Here is a 19022-nt window from a genome sequence, read left to right on the forward strand (position 1 = left end):
AACTTGGTACAGCAGGAGGCTTTATCAGCTGCTAAACCTTATGAGAGCTGGCAGGTGGCAGCAGGCCTCAGAGTGTCCTGGCTTTTTGCAGAGCTACCCCAGACCCAGTACTGGTGGCATCCATCCTTGGTACAGCACAGGCAGTGACCAACTGTGGATTGCTTTGTAGCTCCTAGCAGGTAGTCCCTGGTCAGTCTCAGGCAGTGGCTGACCTGGGCCTGCACTGGAGCCCTTCCCAAGTGGCCCCAGAACCAATATATTTGGAGGTTGGCTTCAGACCACAGCAGAGCACCACCCAATTAGCTCCACAAGAGGCACACACAAAGGGAGGTCTCAACATGTACCAGAACCTGCTGGGGCAAATCCTGCTCCATGAGATAAGCCCCCTGCACAGTAGCCCATAAGCTGTGGACGTGGCCAAATCCCACAGCCAGTCAGCCTGAGGGTCAATCCCACCCACTGACATGCCAATAGCAAACAGGAGGGTACACACAACCCATACAAGGGACACTCCTGGAGCACCCGGCTCAGGTGACCAGGGAGATTGTGACTAGGCCCCACAGGACACCTACTGCATAAGGCCACCCGTCAAGACTAGGAAACATAGCAACCCTACCTAATACATAGGAACAAAGAGAGGCAGCCAAAATGAGAAAACAAACAAGTAAGTCCCAAATGAAAAACCAGGAGAAAACTCAAAATAAATAAATAAATAAACAAAATGGAGTCAAGCAAACTACCAGAGGCAGCGTTCAAAACAATGGTTATAAGGACTTTCAAGGAACTTAGTGAGAACTTCAACAGAGAAATTGCAAGCATAAAAACAGACATAGGAACCATAAAATAGAACCAGTCAGAAATGAAGAATACACTAGAAGGAATCACCAGAAGACTTGATGAAGCAGAGAATCAAATCAGTGATTTGGAAGACAAGGTAGTAGAAAACACCCAATTGTAACAGCAAAAAGAAAAAAGAATTTTTTTTAAAAAGAGGGTATTTTAAGAGGCCTCTGGGATAACATCAAGCATAACAATATTCATATCATTGGGGTCCAAAAGGAGAAAAGAGAGAAAACAAGGGGTTGAGAATCTATTTGAAGAAATAATGACTGAAAACTTTCCTAACCTGATAAAGGAAATAGATATACAAGCCAAAGAAGCACAGAGTTGAAAAAAAAAAAAAAAGAACTTAAACAGGCCCACACCAAGACACATTATAATTAAAATGGCAAAGGTTAAAGACAAAGAGAGAATCCTAAAAGCAGCAAGAGAAAAGCAGTTAGTTACCTGCAAGGGAGCTCCCATAAGACTGTTGGTGGATTTTTCAACAGAAACTTTGCAGGCCAGAAGGGATGGGCAGAAAATATTCAAAGTGGACCTACAAACAAGACTACTCTATCCAACAAGGCTGTCATTTAAAATTGAAGGACAGATAAAGAGCTTCCCAGACAAGAAAAAGCAAAAGTAGTTCATCACCACCAAACCAGTATTACAAGGAAGGTTAGAGGGACTTATTTAAAGTGGGGAGGGGGGGGAGATAAAATATATGAATAGTAAAATGGCAATACTACATATCAACAATTGCTTTCAATGTAAGTGGATTAAATGCTCCAATCAAAAACATAGAGTGGCTGAATGGATAACAAAACTCTTACATATGCTGCCTACAAGAGACTCACTTCAGATTGAAAGACACACACAGATGAAAATAAAGGGATGGAAAAAGTTATTTCATGGAAATAGAAAAGCAAACCAAAAACCTGGGTAGCAATACTTACACCAGACAAAGGCTATAACAAGAGACGAGGAAGGACCCAGTAATCCCACTTCCTGGTATTTATTCGAAGAAACCCAAAGAGCTACTTCAAGGGGACATGTGTATCCATATGTCCATTGCATCATTGTTTACAATGGCCAAGATATGGAGGCAGCCTGGATGTTTGTCAATAGAAGAATGGATAAAGAGGAGGTGGTACATATATACAGTGGAATATTGCTCAGCCAAGGAAGGGAATAGAGTCTTGCCATCTGCAGCAGCATGGATGGACCCAGACGGTATTGTGCTGAGTGGAGTACGTCAGACAGTGAAAGACAGATGCAATGTGTTTCTGCTTATATGTGGAATCTAAAACACAAAATAAACAAAACAGACTCATAAACACACAGAACATTTTGATGGTTGCCAGATGGGAGGGGGATTGGGGTGGTGGGTGAAAAAGGTGAAGGGATTAAGAAGTACAAACTGATAGTTACAGCATAGTCGTGGGGACGTAAAGTAAAGCATCGGGAATATAGTCAATGATATGGCAATACCTATGCATAGTGCCAAGTGGGTACTAGACTAGTCAGGGGGAATCACTTTTTAAATTATATAAATGTGTAACTATATGCTGTACACCTGAAGTTCATGTAAAATAATATCGAATGTCAACTGTAACTGAAAAATTTAAAAGGGAGGAAAAGATGAAGAGGAATAAGAGGTCCAAATTCCCAGGTATAAGACAAATAAGCCGTGGGGACGTAATGTACAGCGTGAGGAATAATAATGTGAGAACACGGTACAGTGTCAGATGGTTGCTGGACTTGCGGTGGTCACTTCTTTAGGTGTATAAATGTTGAATAACTAGGGTGTACCCCTGAAACTAATATAATATTGTATGCTAACTATATTTTTAATACAAATCTTAAAAAAACTATTCATGGTACAAACGATTTTTACTTTTTTTGTTGTTGTGCTTTACTTTGTATGTGTCCATCAAACTAACACATGTACCTAGGCTCTTAAACGTTAGCCTACCTTCTCCCATTAATCCTGACCCTGCGCTGGTGGTCTCTGTAATTATCCCTATTTTAGAGATGAGGCCATTGTGAGCGAATACGTGACTTTCCCAAAAAACACACAACCAGGAAACGAGAGAGCCAGGGTTCACGTCCAGGTCTGTCCTGGGATCTGGAGTCAACCCCGTGGCTGCTCTCCTGCCTGCCCCCAGCCATCCGCCCATGCGAGCTGGAGGTACCCACACTCGGTCCTTTATCCCACAGCCCTCCACAGTGTAGAAGTGAGTTGACCCAGTCAACAAAGATTTATTCAACACCTGTTATGTGGCAGGCCCTGTGCTAAATAAAGATGCGGATAACATGGTCCCTCACGCTGAGGAGCTCACAGCTGGGATCAGGGGAGGGGGTGGAAGAAAGGGGAGTGGGGAGGGGACAGGCTTATAAACAGACTGTTACACTAAGGTGTAATAACGACTAGTATAGAGGACTGTGGGGGGGGGGCGACGATGGGCGATAAAAGCAGGAAGCTCTTACCTGTGCCTGGGACCTGAGACATCACAAAGGAGGTGATATTTGAACCTGGAGTGGGTTTGCCAGGAGACAGAAGACATTGCAGGGACAAATCATGGAATAGACCTGGCAAGATCACACCAGGGCCGGTCGTGCAGGCGAGCAGCACTCCTTTCTACCAGCAGAGGGCGACCTTATAAGGGCTCCAATCCCAGCAGGAGGCTGCACACCCATGACCTCATCCGAACCTGCTTACCTCCCAAAGGCCCCAACCTCCAATAAAGTGGCGCGGGGGCCGGGGTGGGGGTGAGGGTGGAGGGCGGTAGTGAGCATTCAGTCCATAGAAGCCAATATAGGAAGCTGTGCAACCAGCTTTATTTACCAGAAAGACACATCTAACAGCAGAGTGGAAGACGAACTAGATAGAGCCAAGTCTAACTCAACTGTTTCCTTACACTGTGGGGCCGCCCATCACGAGGGCAGTGTTATTTGATCCTGAAGAGGAAGGGAGAGGTCTGGCTTCTGCTCCAGCCAGCTGCTGTCCAAACATCTGGCCATCTGGTTCTCCCAGGCAACCCATTGTCAACCCCGGACCGCTCAGGCCACTCCCATAGGCAAGACCCAGCTGAATGGGGAGCGAATGGTCAGCAGGGGGTGCCAAAGGACCAGTGATTGGCCTATCACAGGGTTAGTGGGACCCTGCCACGTGTAGAAAGGAGAGCCATCCTGTGAGCTCCATCAGCCCCAGCCCGGTGCCCTGATATGCAACGGAAGACAAAAAAGAAAAAGGGCAAATTTTTTCCCCCGAAATTTTGGGCAAGGGATGGGGAAACACACACACATTTTTTTAAAGGCTCTTCCCACTTTCTTGGGGAAGTTTCTACTACCAAACTTACTAATATTCTGATTGGGTCTTGGATCACATCTGCCTATTAACACCTCAGCTCTGAGCTTTGAACAGGACCAAGGAATGCATTAAAAAGTTTTGACGGGTTCCTGGAGGCAGTTCCCGCACAGCAGACTGTGAACATTTATTCTGTCCCCTGAGAAAGGAGAGCAGGCACAGGGGCTTCTTGCTTGGTTGAGACTCTGACTGTTTGCTCATGTCTGTTAAAGAATAAGTGATCACAATGCCTGTTTTCTACATCTCAGTATTCTGGTACAGAGTGTAATTTTTAGGTACCAAAATGTTCTTATTTTCGTTGGCATAGCAACGTCACTTCAGTATGTTTTTAAATCTGAATTCTTAACCATTTATATATTGAGCTGTGCCTAAATATTAAAGGCTACATTACATTTTCACATCACACAAAGTTTCCCTGACCTAGAAAGCATTCTTCTACACCTCCATAATCCAAAAAGACAAAGAAAATGCCAATCAACTCTCTACCGCAGGAACCATTTTTATTATCTCTGAGCAAGTGATATATGGACATCTCAGCACTAAAGCTGGTACAAGTTCCTCTGCACGGTACGCTCGATCCACAAATGAAGTAATTAAGGAAACAGGAACTATAGCTTACAATTGCAACAAGGCCCTGAAAAAATTCCGAAAGCATCTCAAAGTTATCAGACAAGAAATGGGGTTATTTGAAGATGGAATAGGCTGCCCCTTCCCTTGTCAGTCTAGGGGGAGAATTAAGAGTGTTTTCAGCAGCTGGGAAACTGCCAACAAAAATGCATTCACAACTCAAGACAGCGTCATTGATAAAGACTGCTTTTGAAGATTGCATTTTTTGTTGTTGTTCCCAACCTTCACATTTTATTGTATTGATTTATTTAAATTTATTTTTCAATTACTGTTGACTTACAATATTATATTACTTTCAGGTATACAGCATAGTGGTTAGACATTTATCTAGCTTATGAAGTGATCACCGAATGATAATTCTAGTCCCCACCCAACACCACACGTAGTTATTACTACAGCATTCACTGTATTCCTTTTGCTGTGCTTTGCATCCATCCCTATGACTATTTTGAAACTTCCAATTGGGACTTCTTAATCCCTGCCCCTTTTTCACCCAGCCCCTTCAACCCCTCACCCATATGATGACCAGCAATTTGTTCGCTGTATCTATGAGTTTCTTCCTGTTTTGTTTGTTCATTCATTTTGTTTTTTACGTTCCACATATAAGGGAAATAAGATTACGCTTTCTTTAAGATGCCTTTTCATCTTCATTTTTTTCAGCTACCACTAGACCTCGTTAGTTCAAAATCCACTGGACCCTGTCAGACAGGGTAAAAGTTTTTAAATGCTGCCTAAGGCTGTCCATGCTGGGAAAGGCTTCTCTCATTTCCTTCTAATGGGAAGTGTGAATTGTTATCGCTATTGTGGAAAGTAATATAGCAATAGCTATTTAAATTAAATATGCATGTGCCCTTCAACTCAGCAGTTTCACTTCTGGGATACTGTACTAAAGAAATAAAAGCATCGGTCCTTAAGAATGTGTTCACAAAGATGCTTATTCAGCAATATTATTATTGTCATTTGTAGTGAAAAAAAAATGGGGGTAGGAAATGCCACCATTAGGGAAACAGAAAATGGTCAGATAGATTGTGGTGCTTACATGCCATGGCGTACTATACAGCTATTAAAAAGAAGGATTTAGATCTCTACCAGTTGACTTGAAGGAATTTTCATGATACATTGCTAAATAGAGAAAAAATAAAATGAGAGAAGTATGTATCATGATCTAAGTTTTAGGATGCAATTACATCATACAAAAACATTTCTTATGTTCCATCCTGTGTGGAACTGTATTTCTACATAGTGGCGTAGTGGCGTGAGCATAAAGAGAGCGATGGAAGAATGCATTTTAGTTTATTAACATTGGGTGTTTGAGTGTGGCAAATACAACTGTAATTGAGTGACAGCTTGAACTGCTCATCACAGAACACCTGGTAAGTCAGATGACAAGGAGTTGGGGCAAGGAAAGCGACTTTATTCAGAAAGCCGGCAGGCAGAGAAGATGGCGGACTAGCGTCCTAAAGAACCATCTTGGAGAAAGTATAGAATTCAGGCTTCTTGTACGTCAAGGGAAGGGAAAAATGGAAGAGGTTTAAGGTCAGGAGGTGATTAATGACCACAGATGGCTGGATGTCAGCAAGGGTCTGAGAGGGATGATGAAACTTCTTTGCTTTTGGTCAAGAAACTCCAGTTGCCATAATCTCAGTCACGGGTCCCTATAAATCTTTTGATAAACAGTCATTATGTTTGTACATACCTTCCTTGTCTCCTTGGGGAGGTAGTTTTGAGCAGGAAGGTTGTTTCTGGCATTCCTAGGCTACAGGTTAGAATCCTTTAACAAGTAATGTACTATGTGCAGGGCTAAGCAGAAGTTTCTAACTAACATGGCAGGCTCAAGCAAGATGGAGTCCAGAAGACGAATTATTTTTTTTTATTACACCTATTCTGCCATTATTTATTCTTTCATTCAACAAGTATGTTCTCAGAGAGTGCCTTCTGTGTGCCAGGAACTCTCTTCATTGCTTTGGCTGCCATGATTGAGATCTATTCTCTGCCCTGTGGGAATTCCTTACCCATAGCAATTCAGAGGAAGTCATTTCAGTTTACTTAGATACTTGCTTTTAATGGACTTCATAGCTGCAATAAGACAGCTCATAAAAACACATAGCCCAACTGCCTAGCCCAGGAGTGAGGCTGTGAGCTGAAGAACTATAGTACACTACCGTATTTCCCCAAAAATAAGACCTAGCCGACAATCAGCTGTAATGCGTGTTTTGGAGCAAAAATTAATATAAGACATTATATTATATTATATTATATTATATTATATTATATTATATTATATTATATTATATTATATTATATTATATTATAGACCGAGTCTTGTGTTATAGTAAAATAAGACCAGGTCTTAGATTAATTTTTGCTCCAAAAGACGCATTAGAGCTGATTGTCTTGACCGAGGGTCTTATTTTCAGGGAAACACGGTGGTGTTAGATGGGATATTAGAGATGGTCCAGTACAGGCATATCTCATTTTATTGCATTTTTTACAAATTGAAGGTAATACCCTCCACTAGCAAAAAGTTTACAACTTGCTTAAGGCTCAGATGATGGTTACCATTTTTTAGCAATCAAGTATTTTTTAATTAAGGTATGTATATTGGTTCTTTAGACATAATGCTATTGCACACTTAATAGACTACAGTCTACTACAGTGTAAATGTAACTTTTATATTCACTGGGAAACCAACGTTTGTGCGACTCGCTTTATTACAATATTCACTTTACTGCGGCGGTCTGGAACCAAACCCTCATCTCCAAGGCCTGCCTGTACGGTGTGTTAAAAGCTGTGTCCCCTGGCGGGGCTGCTGAGAACAGTCATTTAATTTGTGTCCTGGACAAAAAGGCCCCGGCAGGGGAGCCAGTGGGGGATGAAATTCAGCAGGTGCTGAGCTTTCCAAGCTGCCACGTTGGTGCCTGGCTGGACAGAACAAGAATGGAATCTTTCCTCATGCTTCAGCCTTCATAATATTAAGAATTTTAGCAGCTTGGTTAACATGACTCCATTTTATATTCCCAATCTTCACTCTTTCCTCAGGGATCATATAATAGATGCTGATTTCTTGGTGATACTTTTAAATTTGTGGTTTTTAAAAATTTTGTATTATGGTAAAAAAAAAATGCATCTTAACCATTTTTAAGTGTACAGTTCAGTAGTGGTAAGTACATTCGCAGTGTGATGCAACCAGTCTCCAAGACTCTTCACCTTGCAGAACAGAAATTCTGTCCCAGTGTAGGTGTCAGAGTGACTAGATCATAGGATTGACGTCAGTGATGCACAGCGAGGGAACAAGAAGCCATTCCCACTGTCCCACCTGCAAGTGAATTGGACTTCTGGGACCAACCTCAGGTGTGACGCCCCAGCTCACACCTGACCTTCTCCCTCCCCTCTAAGCCCAGACCCTGCTCCACCGAGTGAGCGCAAAGGGTTCACTTCCAACTTTATACAAATGCAATAAAAATGAGCAGTCTGGAGGCAAACGCAATAAAAATGAGCCATCGGTGCCCCTAGCCACACCCAGTCCCACCCTTGGACGGCTGCACTCACCAGATTCCATTGTAAATGCTGCTTTCTCCCACCTCACCCCAAAAAAAACCTTTAAAATCACACCCTCAATGCCAACAAAAGATTTGCCATTTGTTCCGGGTTTTGTTTTATTGCTTAAATCCATGCTTCTGTTCCTCTCCACTACTGTGGACACGCCTGGTTACTTCGCGGGGGGGGGGGGGGGGGGGGGGGGGGGGGGGCTGTGTCATTTGTTGATTCTCTTCAACCTCTTGGCAGGCCCACCCACCAGATCCCTGGAAAATAAGGTTTGCCAGCCTTCCCAGAGCAGCCTTCTCCGAGGCCGTGGGTCTCTGCCCACAGAAATCACACCTCCCTCTTTGTAGGAAGATCTTCTCAACCCTGAAAGTAGGGGAGGGGAGGGGCAGGATTCAGATTCTATTTGTCGGGTGTCTTAGATGAAGTTGAGTTGCTTTATTTGAGGGTTCGTTGTCGGGAGCCAAAAGATTCCCCGGCTGACTTTCCTTGGGAGTCCAAGTTCTGTCTCCCTCTTCACAGAGAAGGCCCCCTGATGGCCAATGCCACCACCGTTGGGTACTCCCCAGGGATTCAAGAAAACAAACCCCGACTCTCCCCCCAGCGTCCTGCTTTCTACCCACACGAGGGCGCTCCCTCTACGCCCCCGAGTTGCCCGCCAGTGCGGGCACCGAAAGGTACTTTCCCCGATGGAGTTGAATAAAGCCGAGGCTTGGACATGGTTGTGCAGACCAGGAGCTCCGGCCCTGGGTCCCTTCCTGTTGTCCAACCGTGCAAGCTTCTAAAAGGCAAGAGGTGGGAAGAGGGGGCCTGGGGCACAGCGCACCCTGAGCAGCCCCCTCAGCTCCCCCTCGCTCAGGGACGGCTTGTCGCCCTCCCTGCCAGAGTACCTGTGGAAAGCGGACACGACGAGGCCATCGGCCTGATCCAAGGGGGCTGCCGTGTCTGAGGGCTGGACTCCGAGCTGGGGCAGAGGGGCTGGTCAGTGCCCTGAGCAGCAGGGCCTTCTCACCCCCACACCCCAAGAGCTCAGCCTCCGCTACCCCCCACTTCCTTGGACCACGCCGTGTGAAGCACCTGGCCTCAGGCACACGCAGGTGGTACCAGGACACCGCCCAGGACTTGAAGGAAAGAGAAGATGGACTCTAGGGCCAAGAGATCAACGACCTGAGGGGGAGCAGAGCTAAGGAGGAAGACTGGTTCAAAGATTCTAAGGACCAAGTAGGGCCACCGCTGAGAGTGGTCCTCCGGGGGACCCAGGAGACGCTGGGAAGTATGGGGGGGGGAGGTGGAAGCTGCACCCAGCCCTACACGCACAGCCTCACGGGGACCACACACAGCGGGCTGACATACCCAGGACACGCCCTCCCGCACCCCAGAAGAGCTCACTTCGGGAGCCGCCCCACCGCCCCGGAAGCCATAGCCTGGGGCCTGCGGGCGCTCCAGCCTCTCCCGCCGCCCAGGAGCTCCGCAGACCCGCCCAGTCTGGAGCCCGCACGGCCGGCCCCGGCGGCGGCTACACAAACCCCAGGGACCGAGGGACAGCTGCCGGGGCCAGAGCTCACGCCCAACTTCAGCGAAGCCTAAGGGAGCGGGGAGGGGATGCATTGAGTGACCGGCCCGCCCACGCGCCTTATAGCGACAGGTGTCCGGACGAGGCGACAGCCCACCCCGTGCGCCACGCCCGCCCGGCGCCCCACCCCATGGTTTGCGCAACACTTACCCGGTCCACTCCACTTTTCACGCCTCCTGCCCAGGGGCTGTCCCGCGTGGGGGGAGGGGAGGGGTGCCTAGAAGGGAGCTGGGAGGAACCCAGTGGAGATCACTGCTCGGTTTGCTTGCTGCTGTGCCACGTGACCCGCAGGGGCAACGAGGTGGAGGGCCACAGCAGTGTGTGTACCCCTGTAGGGGGGCGAGAAGGGTGCCCCCCAGAGGGGGTTGGACTCAACCCTACATGAAGGTCCAGCAGCCTGGTCTACAGGATGTGACGTAAAGGACTTCTAGAACATCTATCCCCCAGTAAAAACGGATTCCTCCACCACCCCACTCCCTCCCCCATCACCTGGAATTCCACCCACCTGGAGCTTTCAGGTTAATGTGCGAGGTTGTCTGAGCCCAGCCCTGCCGGCATCATTAGTTATTTACCCTCCACTGACAGGTGATCAGTGGGGTAGAGCTTGCTGCCAAGGGGAAATAGAGGAGAGGGAAGGGGGCTGTCATGCAGGGTCTCTGCTCCCGCTCCCCACACAAGAACACAGGATATGGTGAGGCCAAAAAGGAACAACAACGAGCCACAGACAGGGGACTCCCATCACTACACTCTCCACTGCCATTGCGGCGGGTGGAGACACAAAAGCAAACACCCGCCAGTACCCCAAGGAGGGGTTTTCCTGCACCCTTTTCTCTCTGGCGGCCAGGCGAGACACAGGAAGTAGGATCAACACAACCCGCTTCTCTGCCAACCAACCAACCTCCCCGGCATAGCCACGGCAGTTATATTAGTGGCTAATGGCTAACTGGTCACAGCTGATGGCCACCCAGCCACGTCGGATGGCCATCTGATTACAGCTGATGGCCATCTAAGAACCGAGCCAGCACCTTTCCACGTGAGGCCGAGCCTGGAAACTGCTCTCTGGGACTCTGTCCCCACAGCGGCCCCTCTTAGTGTTGTCAGGGTGGCCTCCTGTGAGCTAGCGACAAGTCAAACTGGCTTGACCACCACTGCCCTCAGGAACCACACCCCAGCACCCCCAATATCCTCACTCTCAAAGCTCTTTCCCCTTTAGCGTCCTCTGCATCTTAGCATTCTTGGGAGGCAAGCAAAAGCCTGGCCCCACTTCCTCATTTTCCAGAAGGGCACCATTAAGCCTGGGTAAGCTCAGTGTCACCCACAGTGAAGACAGACAGGAAGTGGAATGGGAGCCCAGGACCCTAACACCCAGAAGCCCTCAAACCTCACAAGGAGAAGCCCTGCCTGCCATGCGCTGCCCCACCCCCCAGCCAAAGTGGACAAAACATCTTGGAGTGGAAAATCTTTATTTCCTCTGCTGGAAGGGAAGGCTGACACCCAGTCCACCTGGGAGGCAGAGGACGACGGTACAGGGCCCCGGAGGGTCTGCGAGTTGCTGCAGAGGCCAGGCCGGGCAGGCGGGTCATTTGTGGTCCTCCAGAAAGAAGTCGTTGTAGGTCATGCACAGCGTCGTCAGGAATACTGAGTACTCCTTGAAGTCAATCTCCTGGTCGCTGTTTTTGTCCAGGCTCTTCATCAGGTTATCGATGCTACGCTCCTGCATCTTCTTGGAGGAGCCAGGTAGAGGGACAGGTCAGCCACCACTGTCCCTCCACTGCTCGGGGCCACCTGTCCCCTGGGGCCATCCCCCACTGAGTCAGTGACACTGAGCATCTGGCCATCCCCCAGTCACCCCCAAGCCACACCCAGCACAGGGCCTGGCAGCAAGCAGGGGCTCAGTGACCTGACACCTGGATCTAAATAAGTTATAATAGGAAGGCAAGGCCAGCTGCCCCCCTTCCCCTCACCACATTCCGCCATCCAAACCAATAATCTAGATTTTATACGACACCTCATAATAACAGCTCGGTGACGTGTGGCACTGAGCAGGACCCAAATCTCCGACTTAAAAAAAAAAAAATCTCCGACTTATTCTGTCCCCTATAGGATTGACCCAGACAACACGTCTCTCCATGAAGGCCACGTGTTGGAGCTAAGCCACTGCGTCCTTCCCCTGCTGGGAGAGCTTGCAGGACAGCTGTACAGAGACAATGCCTGGCGCCCTACTGTACCTCTGTCTGATCGGCTGCCCTCCTCAGCTCCACCAAGAGGATGGGGACGGGCCCTCGAGTGGAACAAGAAGAAAATACAGACATCTGCCCTCCTCTCTTCACTACCCTCAGCTCCAGCTTTCCCACAGGAGACAGGACACGGGACATACAGAGATGGAAACAGCCTCTCTGTGACGTGATCCTTTTCCCCAGTCTGGGCTCCTGTGATAGCCAAACCCTCCCCAGGGCCTCGGACCCCTTGTAATTAACCCGTACTGGACCCATGGCCCTCCCTCTACCCTCATTAACTCCAGGATGCAGAGAACCTAGCACAAAAGACAGAGAGCAGGCCTGGTGACACCCACACCTGCTTCAGTCCCCTGCCCACAGAGGCACACTCGGGGGAGCTTCCCTCTGGGGAGGCCTGCCAGGGTTCAGGATGTGACAGGAAAGGCACCCAGGCTGAATTTTAAAGGAAAAAGGGCCTTGCCTGGAATTTGAGCCCAAACTTTCATTAGCTGAGTGTCCTTAGACAAGTCGTACACTGTATCTGAGCCTCGGATGTGTTTTTAACTATATACATAATAACTACCTCATAGATCACTTCTCTCCCACCACCTCCAACTAGTAAGAATCAGTTCTGCCTCCTTCCAGGCCTGTGTTCACAAAGTAGCAGAAGGATCCTTTTGGTTCCCATGCCAGCACCAGCTGGGAGCCCTGTGGGGGCCCTCCCTCGGGCTGCGCACAGGTCGACCTGCACCCCAGATCGCCTCATCCCCCACGATGTCGCTCACAGACTCTGCCTCGCTGCACAGGCCTGGCCTCCACATCAAAGCTTCCTGGATCTTGTTCTCTGAACCCTCACACAGATTTCCTGCTTCTCAGTGAAACCCAACTCACCCCCCAGCACCGAGTCTAGAGTTGCGTTGGCCTAGAATGTCCACCCTCTTCGTTAGGTCTCTGTTCCCTTCGGGCGTCTGCTCCTGGCTGAGAATAGGGTACCCTGAGGGCAGGTGCGTGTTCCCTTGTTCTGGGTCTCTATGGAGGCAGGGCTGGGTCTCCCGTCTCCCACTGGGAACCCCTGACAGGGGTATCGTGCTTCCGCTATTTTCCCCTGCCCCCCCCCATGGTGCCCATAGCGGGAGGTGGGACAGTCACGCACCTCGCCGAGACACAGCTCCTTCTGGATTAGCTCCTTTAGTTCCTTCCTGCTCAGGGTCAGTTTGCTGCCCTCTCTCCCGGAGTATTTGTGGAAAGTGGTGACCATAGTGGTCAGGGCCTTCTCTAGAGGGGTCTCCATGATGATGTTCGACTCTGGACGGGGAAAGAAGGGGGCAGGTCATGTTCCCTGGGAAGCCAGACCTTCTGCAGCCCCCATCACTAGCCCAGCTCCCAGGCCCCTCCCTCAAGGACCAGAGACTGGGACCAATCCACCAACAAGTGAACCCAAATATGTCAGCACGGGTTCTAGTGAGACCCAAGGCACACTTGGAACAGCCAGAGCAGTGAAACTGACCGTCCCCCAAAGGAGACCACACACTGTCCTGCTTCGGGGGTGTTGAAAAAGGGCTCTAGGGGCAAAGGGATGATGAGACGACGTCCCCAAAAGAAGAACTAGTGGCAGACGATGGAGCAGATAAGGAGCCAGGATTTCTCCCTACCCCACCCAGCTCATTTTCCTCGCCCTAGTCACCGTCCTTTGCCCGGCTGCCTGCATCTCCTGATATCAGGGATTGTCCCATTATAGAAGCAGGGGACAGGGCAGGGAGAGAGACCAGAGATTGGAGGGGGCTGGGGCTGAAACTGGGAGATGAGGTCTCAACAACAAACAGGACAGAGGTATTTGGACTTGTCCAGCTGGTCTCAGTCTCCCATCCAGGGAACCACACACACACTAGCAGGGAGGGTGGGGGCCTCTGAAAATCTCCAGGATCATTTGAGAGCTGGATCCAGAGGTGGCAGAGAACGGAGCACAGCCACACCCACCCACGAAAAGTTGCAGCTGGAGCTCCCGTGACTCAGATGTAAAAACCACTTCCCCCTGAGAGAGGAAGGAGGCAACACCCAGGGAACTTGCGGGCTGCAGGTAAATCTGTACAGAGCCCAGAGCAAGCAGGAAGAAGCCAGTTCTTGAACCAGACCTGTCATTCATTCACCTCCCACCTCCCAAAACACTCAGCTTCTCCCCACCTCCAGGAGACTCAGCCAACACCGCAGTAGACGCAGGGGCGTCTGGGCGTCTGCAGCAGAGTCTTGGCTGGTTTTGATCCCCACCTTTCCCCCAAAACCCCTTCTCAGGAAAGGCTGATAGCCACGGTTCCAAATTCCCTGCCCTCTCCTCCCTGAGCACAGGCCCACTCATCAAGCTGGGTCTTCCTTGGTGGAGGTCACCACGGCTTTTCACACCCTGGCCACGTCGCCCAGCTTGCCCCACCATATAGATGGGTAGGGAGCTAAGACAGAAGGACTCACCGAGGAAGGAATAAGCCAGGGCACCCAGGCAGCAGAAGTCGACTCGCTCCCACTGCTCTCTGCCTTTATTCCCTCTCTCCAGTCCCCGGGAAACCAGGGGAGGGGCAGGGCCAATGAGAAGGGGCCAGGGACACGAGGAGACCCAGGTCAGAGCCTCCTGGGACAGGACTGGGGACAAATCCAGTGGGGGAATGAGTGAGGGAAGATGTTTCTTGCCAAGGGCATGGTCAAGGTCAAAGTCATTAGCTGGTATGGAGCCTAAGGGTTTTAAAGGGCTTTCAAATGAATGATTTCTCCTAAACCTCAATCATCTTCCTGGGAAAGAATTGTCAGAGACCCTTGGAATGGAGGGGTGAGGGTCAGGGATTGGGGAGGGGGTTAGGAAAGGATCGGGCCTAGGGATGGGGTAGAGCTTGTGGACTGGGGAGAGCAGGTTCCAATGCAATAAGGAACTGGGTAGGGGTCAGGGATAGTTGCCTGGGACCCAGGAGAGACTCAGACATTGTTCTACCACCAACCAGCCCAAGTCTAAGAACAGAACCTAGTGAGGGGTCTAGGACCTATGGCTGCTGCAGCCGCACCCTAGTCTGCCTGGGTCCTCAGCACTAGAGAGGCAGCAGGGACTGGTCGCCTAGCAACAGGAGTTCCCAGGTAGAGAGTGATGCAGGAGGGCACGCCCATGGATGAGGAAAGAGAGGAGGGAGGAGGAACACTTTTTCCTGGACTAAAATTCCACCCAAGTCTCTGTAGTCACACTCTGGAGTATCTGAGTCACCTACCCAACTCTTCTGAAACTTGAGAGAACAACACATGTGATGAGAAGAAAACGGCAAAGCTCGAACGGTCAAGGGGACCAAACCCTCCTGCCTCTGGACCTGCCCTCTCTACTCAACTCTTCCCAAAGGTCCCCATCCCACCCAGGCATGGCCTGGAAACCTAACCTCAGCGGTCCCCACTGTACAGTGGGCTACTGGCTTTTAACCTAAGGAGAAGCAACCCCGTGCCTGATATTTTTTGGGGGTGGGGAATCTCAACTTTATTTCTGTGTCTGGAGTTTTGTCTCCAAAATTATAGTCGCCTCCCACCATCTCCCTCACTCCCACCCCAGCCACTGTCCTCTACTCGTCACTTCCGAGGTCCTTTGTCCTTCTCTGAAAGAACATGATTAATAATTAAGAACAGATGTCACTCACTGCAGGGCCTTTGGGGCAGACCCAGGGTTTGGAGGACATATTCTCAGGCTGCTGCAACGGCCTGGCCACCCCCACAGCGCCTCCCTGATCTGTGGGGACATCCCCCTGGGGTTAGGAGCCAGGGCGCTGGAGGGCGGTGGCAGGGCAGGGCTGTGGACCTCGGGACTGAGCCCTTCTCCACATTCCACACGGGCCTCACTGCTCCCCGTGACTCAGCCCTTTTCCCCACCTCACCCCCAGGGCACCCAAACTCCTTTCCAGACCCCAACCAGGAGCAGATGTGACCTTCAATCCCAACGAGCCTCAGTTAGAGGTCCTGCCAGCGGCGAGGTGGGGGAGGTGGGAGGGCGAGTGCTTTGGATAAGGTCCCACAGCTGGGGCGGTCCAAGCCTCTGGGGGCCCCCTTCCTGCCCCCGTCCCTTCAGAGTCCACGCTGTCACACACACACACACACACACACACACACAGTCACCCCACATCCCTCCCCCGCCTTCACTAGTCTTCTCTCCACAAAACTGCAACCCACACCCAGAGCCCCCCACCCCCTCCCAAATCCCTCAGCTTCCACCCCACAGCCCCACAGAGTCTCAGACCATCAGCCTCGTAGCTTCTAAGAATCTTTATTGACTTGCTCAGCATCGTACACATGTCGGAAGAAGCCCGAGTGAAGCTCTGTGCCCACTGCACAAAGTGGGGAGCCCAGCTGGCAGGCCCCCCACCCGCATCTGGGGAGCCCTCATTTCTTCCGGGGTTGCTTATCAGGGAAGCCCTCGAAGAACTCATTGCACATCATGGCGATGCAGGACAGGAAGACACAGTACTCCTGGAAGTCGACCTCGTTGTCCCTGTTACTGTCCAGGTTGCTCATGAGCTTCTGGAAGGCAGCCTCGTCCGTCCGTTTCTGCAGGGGGAGAGGCGACAGGTAGAAACCGCGGGTCTGGGGACAGAGCCAAGACTAGACCAGGCTTCCTCCTGCAGACGGAGCTCAGGCAGGTGCGGCCACTCCCGGGGGGCCCAGCTTTGGAACTCCAGCCGTCAGGTCAGGGCCAAGCTAGGGAGGGAGAGTACCTGGATGCAACTGGAAAAGGGGACCACATCTTCCCCCCCGGGAGGACAATAGTCATGAAAGCAATATACGTATAAGTTGCATAAAGTTTGATACAGATGGAGCTAGGATTGCTCAGGGGAAACAGGCATGTGAGTGTCTCCGTAACTGTGTCTTCTTCACAGGTAAAAAAAAACAAATAGAAACTCAAAAAATGGTTCTTTGCTGCAGTAATGGCAAGAGGTGGACCGCCCTGGTTCGTGGACCTCAGCTTTGCACGCTGACTGCCTTGGGAAGTTCCTTAGCCCCTCAGAGCGTGAGTTGCCCTTCTGGTAGGTTGTGCCAAGCCCCTGGCTGACTGGCTGGCTCCTAACCCCCTGTTCATTCTCAGCCCCCTTTCTGCTGGGCCGCCAGGAAATGAGTGACCAGTGCTCACCACGTCTCCACCCCAGGCAGCCAGAGCAAGCGCCACCTTCCCCACCTCAGTGACAGATGCCCGCGGCAATGGCTGCCCTGCAGAAAGACTGGTGTCTCCCAGGGCCCTGTCCAGCCTCTGACGGGGACACACCACAGGGGGACATACTTCCAGGCAGTAGCCACTCACCCCCAAGAAGCTGGGCATCTCCCGGGTCAACAGGTCCTTTAGCTCCGACTTGTTGAGCTTGAACTTATCACCCTCCTTGCCTGAGTATTTGTGGAAGGTGGACACCATCACGTCCAGGGCTTTTTCCAGAGGTTGTGCCATGGTGGTAGTCAGGATCTGGGGGTCACAGAGGCGTCCTTAGCTTCCCCACCCCACCCCAGCTATGCCCCACCCACTCCCATGCTTCGGGAGCACTTGGTGACACTGCTCCCACCACGGGGGGAGCTGGGAAAGGTGGGTCTCAGCTCCTGGTGGGGAGGGTGTGCACCATGGGAAATGCATGCTTCAGGCAGTGAACACTTCCAGGCCCCGTGGCGCAGGCCCTGGATTTCAGCATGCAAGCTCCCAGGGCGCACTCGGTCCTTTTGGTGCCACAGCTCAGCCCACAGCAGCCCGCCCAGCCCATTCTCCCCGCCCCACCCCCCCACCCAATGCTGGGCGAGGCTGCTGGACGCCTGCCCAGCACGGAAAAAACCCCGGGGTCTAGCGTAGGGAGGGCAGGGTGAGGTGGCAGAGGCAGGGATGCAGGCGAGGGGCCGGGAGGCCAAGTTTGGGCTGGGCTGCTGGAGCTGGGCAGAGGCTGATGGGACACGGCCAGACAAAAGCCCACAGTTGCCTTCTGCCTTCACTTTCCTTGCCACACCCAAGTGTGCACAGCAAACACAAGCCAGTGTGCACACCCAGGAGTCAAACGTGCACCAGGACACACTACAGCAACAAAACATACTATAGAGCTTGAATCCAGCCAACCGCACGCGTCTTTCTTTTTGTTTTCGTTCTCCGTTGCACACGCGCGGGCGCGCACACATGCATCCCACCCCAGAGCTTCCACGTCGGAACCTCACATCTGGACTCACTTAGCACATCTGGCCCCCACCCGCCTCCCCTTCTCCCGCCCCAGACTCAGCCTGACACCCCACGCATGCCAGTCATGCGACCACAACTCACCAGGCCGAGAGAGAGGAAACGCAGAGAAGAGAGGGTTGGGGAGACAGGAAGAATGGGGAGAGCCCAGCAGTTGGACCTATTTATACCCTGGGCAGGCCCTGCCCATGGCAGAGGATGGGGGAGAACGGGAGACAACCCTCTCCTCTGCCCAGCCTGTGTGATGCGTGCCAGGCCCCCCCCACTCCCCCACCCCCCGCCCACCAGTCCAGCCTAGAAATGCAGCTCCCTGCCCCTGGCAGCCACAGACAATGGGCGAGCCCCAGTGGGCGCAGGCAGGGGCCTCAGCCCCACCCCTCCTCCCCCCGGTGTACACAGCCTGAGTTTTAGGGAACTGGAGGAAGGGACAGTCTATGCCTGGAGCATAGAAGACAGAGAGCAAGTGGTCCCACCCAGCAGCTAGGAAAGGGGGTCCAGGGGTGGTGGGTGATAGGTGGGAAATTGCCCTGAGGGAGGGGACCCCAAGCTCAGCGCTTGGCACAGCTGATGCTACCTTTCTCCCTTCCCCAAAGTGTTCTCTGCCATGCTGAGTGAGGCCCAGGGCAGTAGTTGGGGGGCTGGGAGAAGCAGGTATCCCCCAAA

The 19022-nt window shown here is 51.3% G+C and overlaps 3 protein-coding genes across 6 annotated transcripts in view; all 3 read right to left on the bottom strand.

Moving 5' to 3' along the window:
* The window catches only part of LOC109435383 (protein S100-A7-like), a 36470-nt gene extending 26114 nt beyond the window's left edge, over positions 1-10356 (bottom strand). Inside the window, exon 1 of one of the 2 annotated variants that reach the window (XM_019713220.3) lies at positions 10086-10356. The gene's annotated coding sequence lies outside the window, so the exon portion shown is untranslated. The remainder of the gene's footprint in view (positions 1-10085) is intronic. The other variant, XM_019713219.3, reaches the window with a different exon arrangement.
* Positions 10357-11395: 1039 nt separating this feature from the next.
* On the bottom strand, positions 11396-14670 carry S100A5 (S100 calcium binding protein A5). Of its 2 annotated transcripts, none has more exons than XM_019713229.3 (3): positions 14615-14670; positions 13305-13456; positions 11396-11655 (listed from the first exon to the last, which is right to left on the bottom strand). In XM_019713229.3, the coding sequence occupies exons 2-3, from the start codon at positions 13440-13442 to the stop codon at positions 11515-11517; spliced, it is 279 nt and encodes a 92-aa protein (XP_019568788.3). In that variant the 5' UTR covers positions 13443-13456; positions 14615-14670; the 3' UTR covers positions 11396-11514. The 2 variants fall into 2 exon arrangements, with proteins under 2 accessions (XP_019568788.3, XP_019568787.3); XM_019713228.3 differs by having other exon boundaries at positions 11396-11658.
* A 1741-nt stretch (positions 14671-16411) lies between these two features.
* On the bottom strand, positions 16412-18599 carry S100A4 (S100 calcium binding protein A4). 2 transcript variants are annotated; one of them, XM_019713213.3, is made up of 3 exons: positions 18444-18599; positions 17457-17612; positions 16412-16708 (listed from the first exon to the last, which is right to left on the bottom strand). In XM_019713213.3, the coding sequence occupies exons 2-3, from the start codon at positions 17595-17597 to the stop codon at positions 16544-16546; spliced, it is 306 nt and encodes a 101-aa protein (XP_019568772.1). In that variant the 5' UTR covers positions 17598-17612; positions 18444-18599; the 3' UTR covers positions 16412-16543. The 2 variants fall into 2 exon arrangements, with proteins under 2 accessions (XP_019568772.1, XP_074174890.2); XM_074318789.2 differs by lacking the exon at positions 18444-18599 and adding an exon at positions 17764-17857.
* Between the last annotated feature and the right edge of the window lie 423 nt (positions 18600-19022).

This window comes from Rhinolophus sinicus, chromosome 7 (assembly GCF_057876585.1).
Source record: "Rhinolophus sinicus isolate RSI-liver-muscle chromosome 7, RSI-T2T, whole genome shotgun sequence".
Taxonomy (NCBI): domain Eukaryota; kingdom Metazoa; phylum Chordata; class Mammalia; order Chiroptera; family Rhinolophidae; genus Rhinolophus; species Rhinolophus sinicus.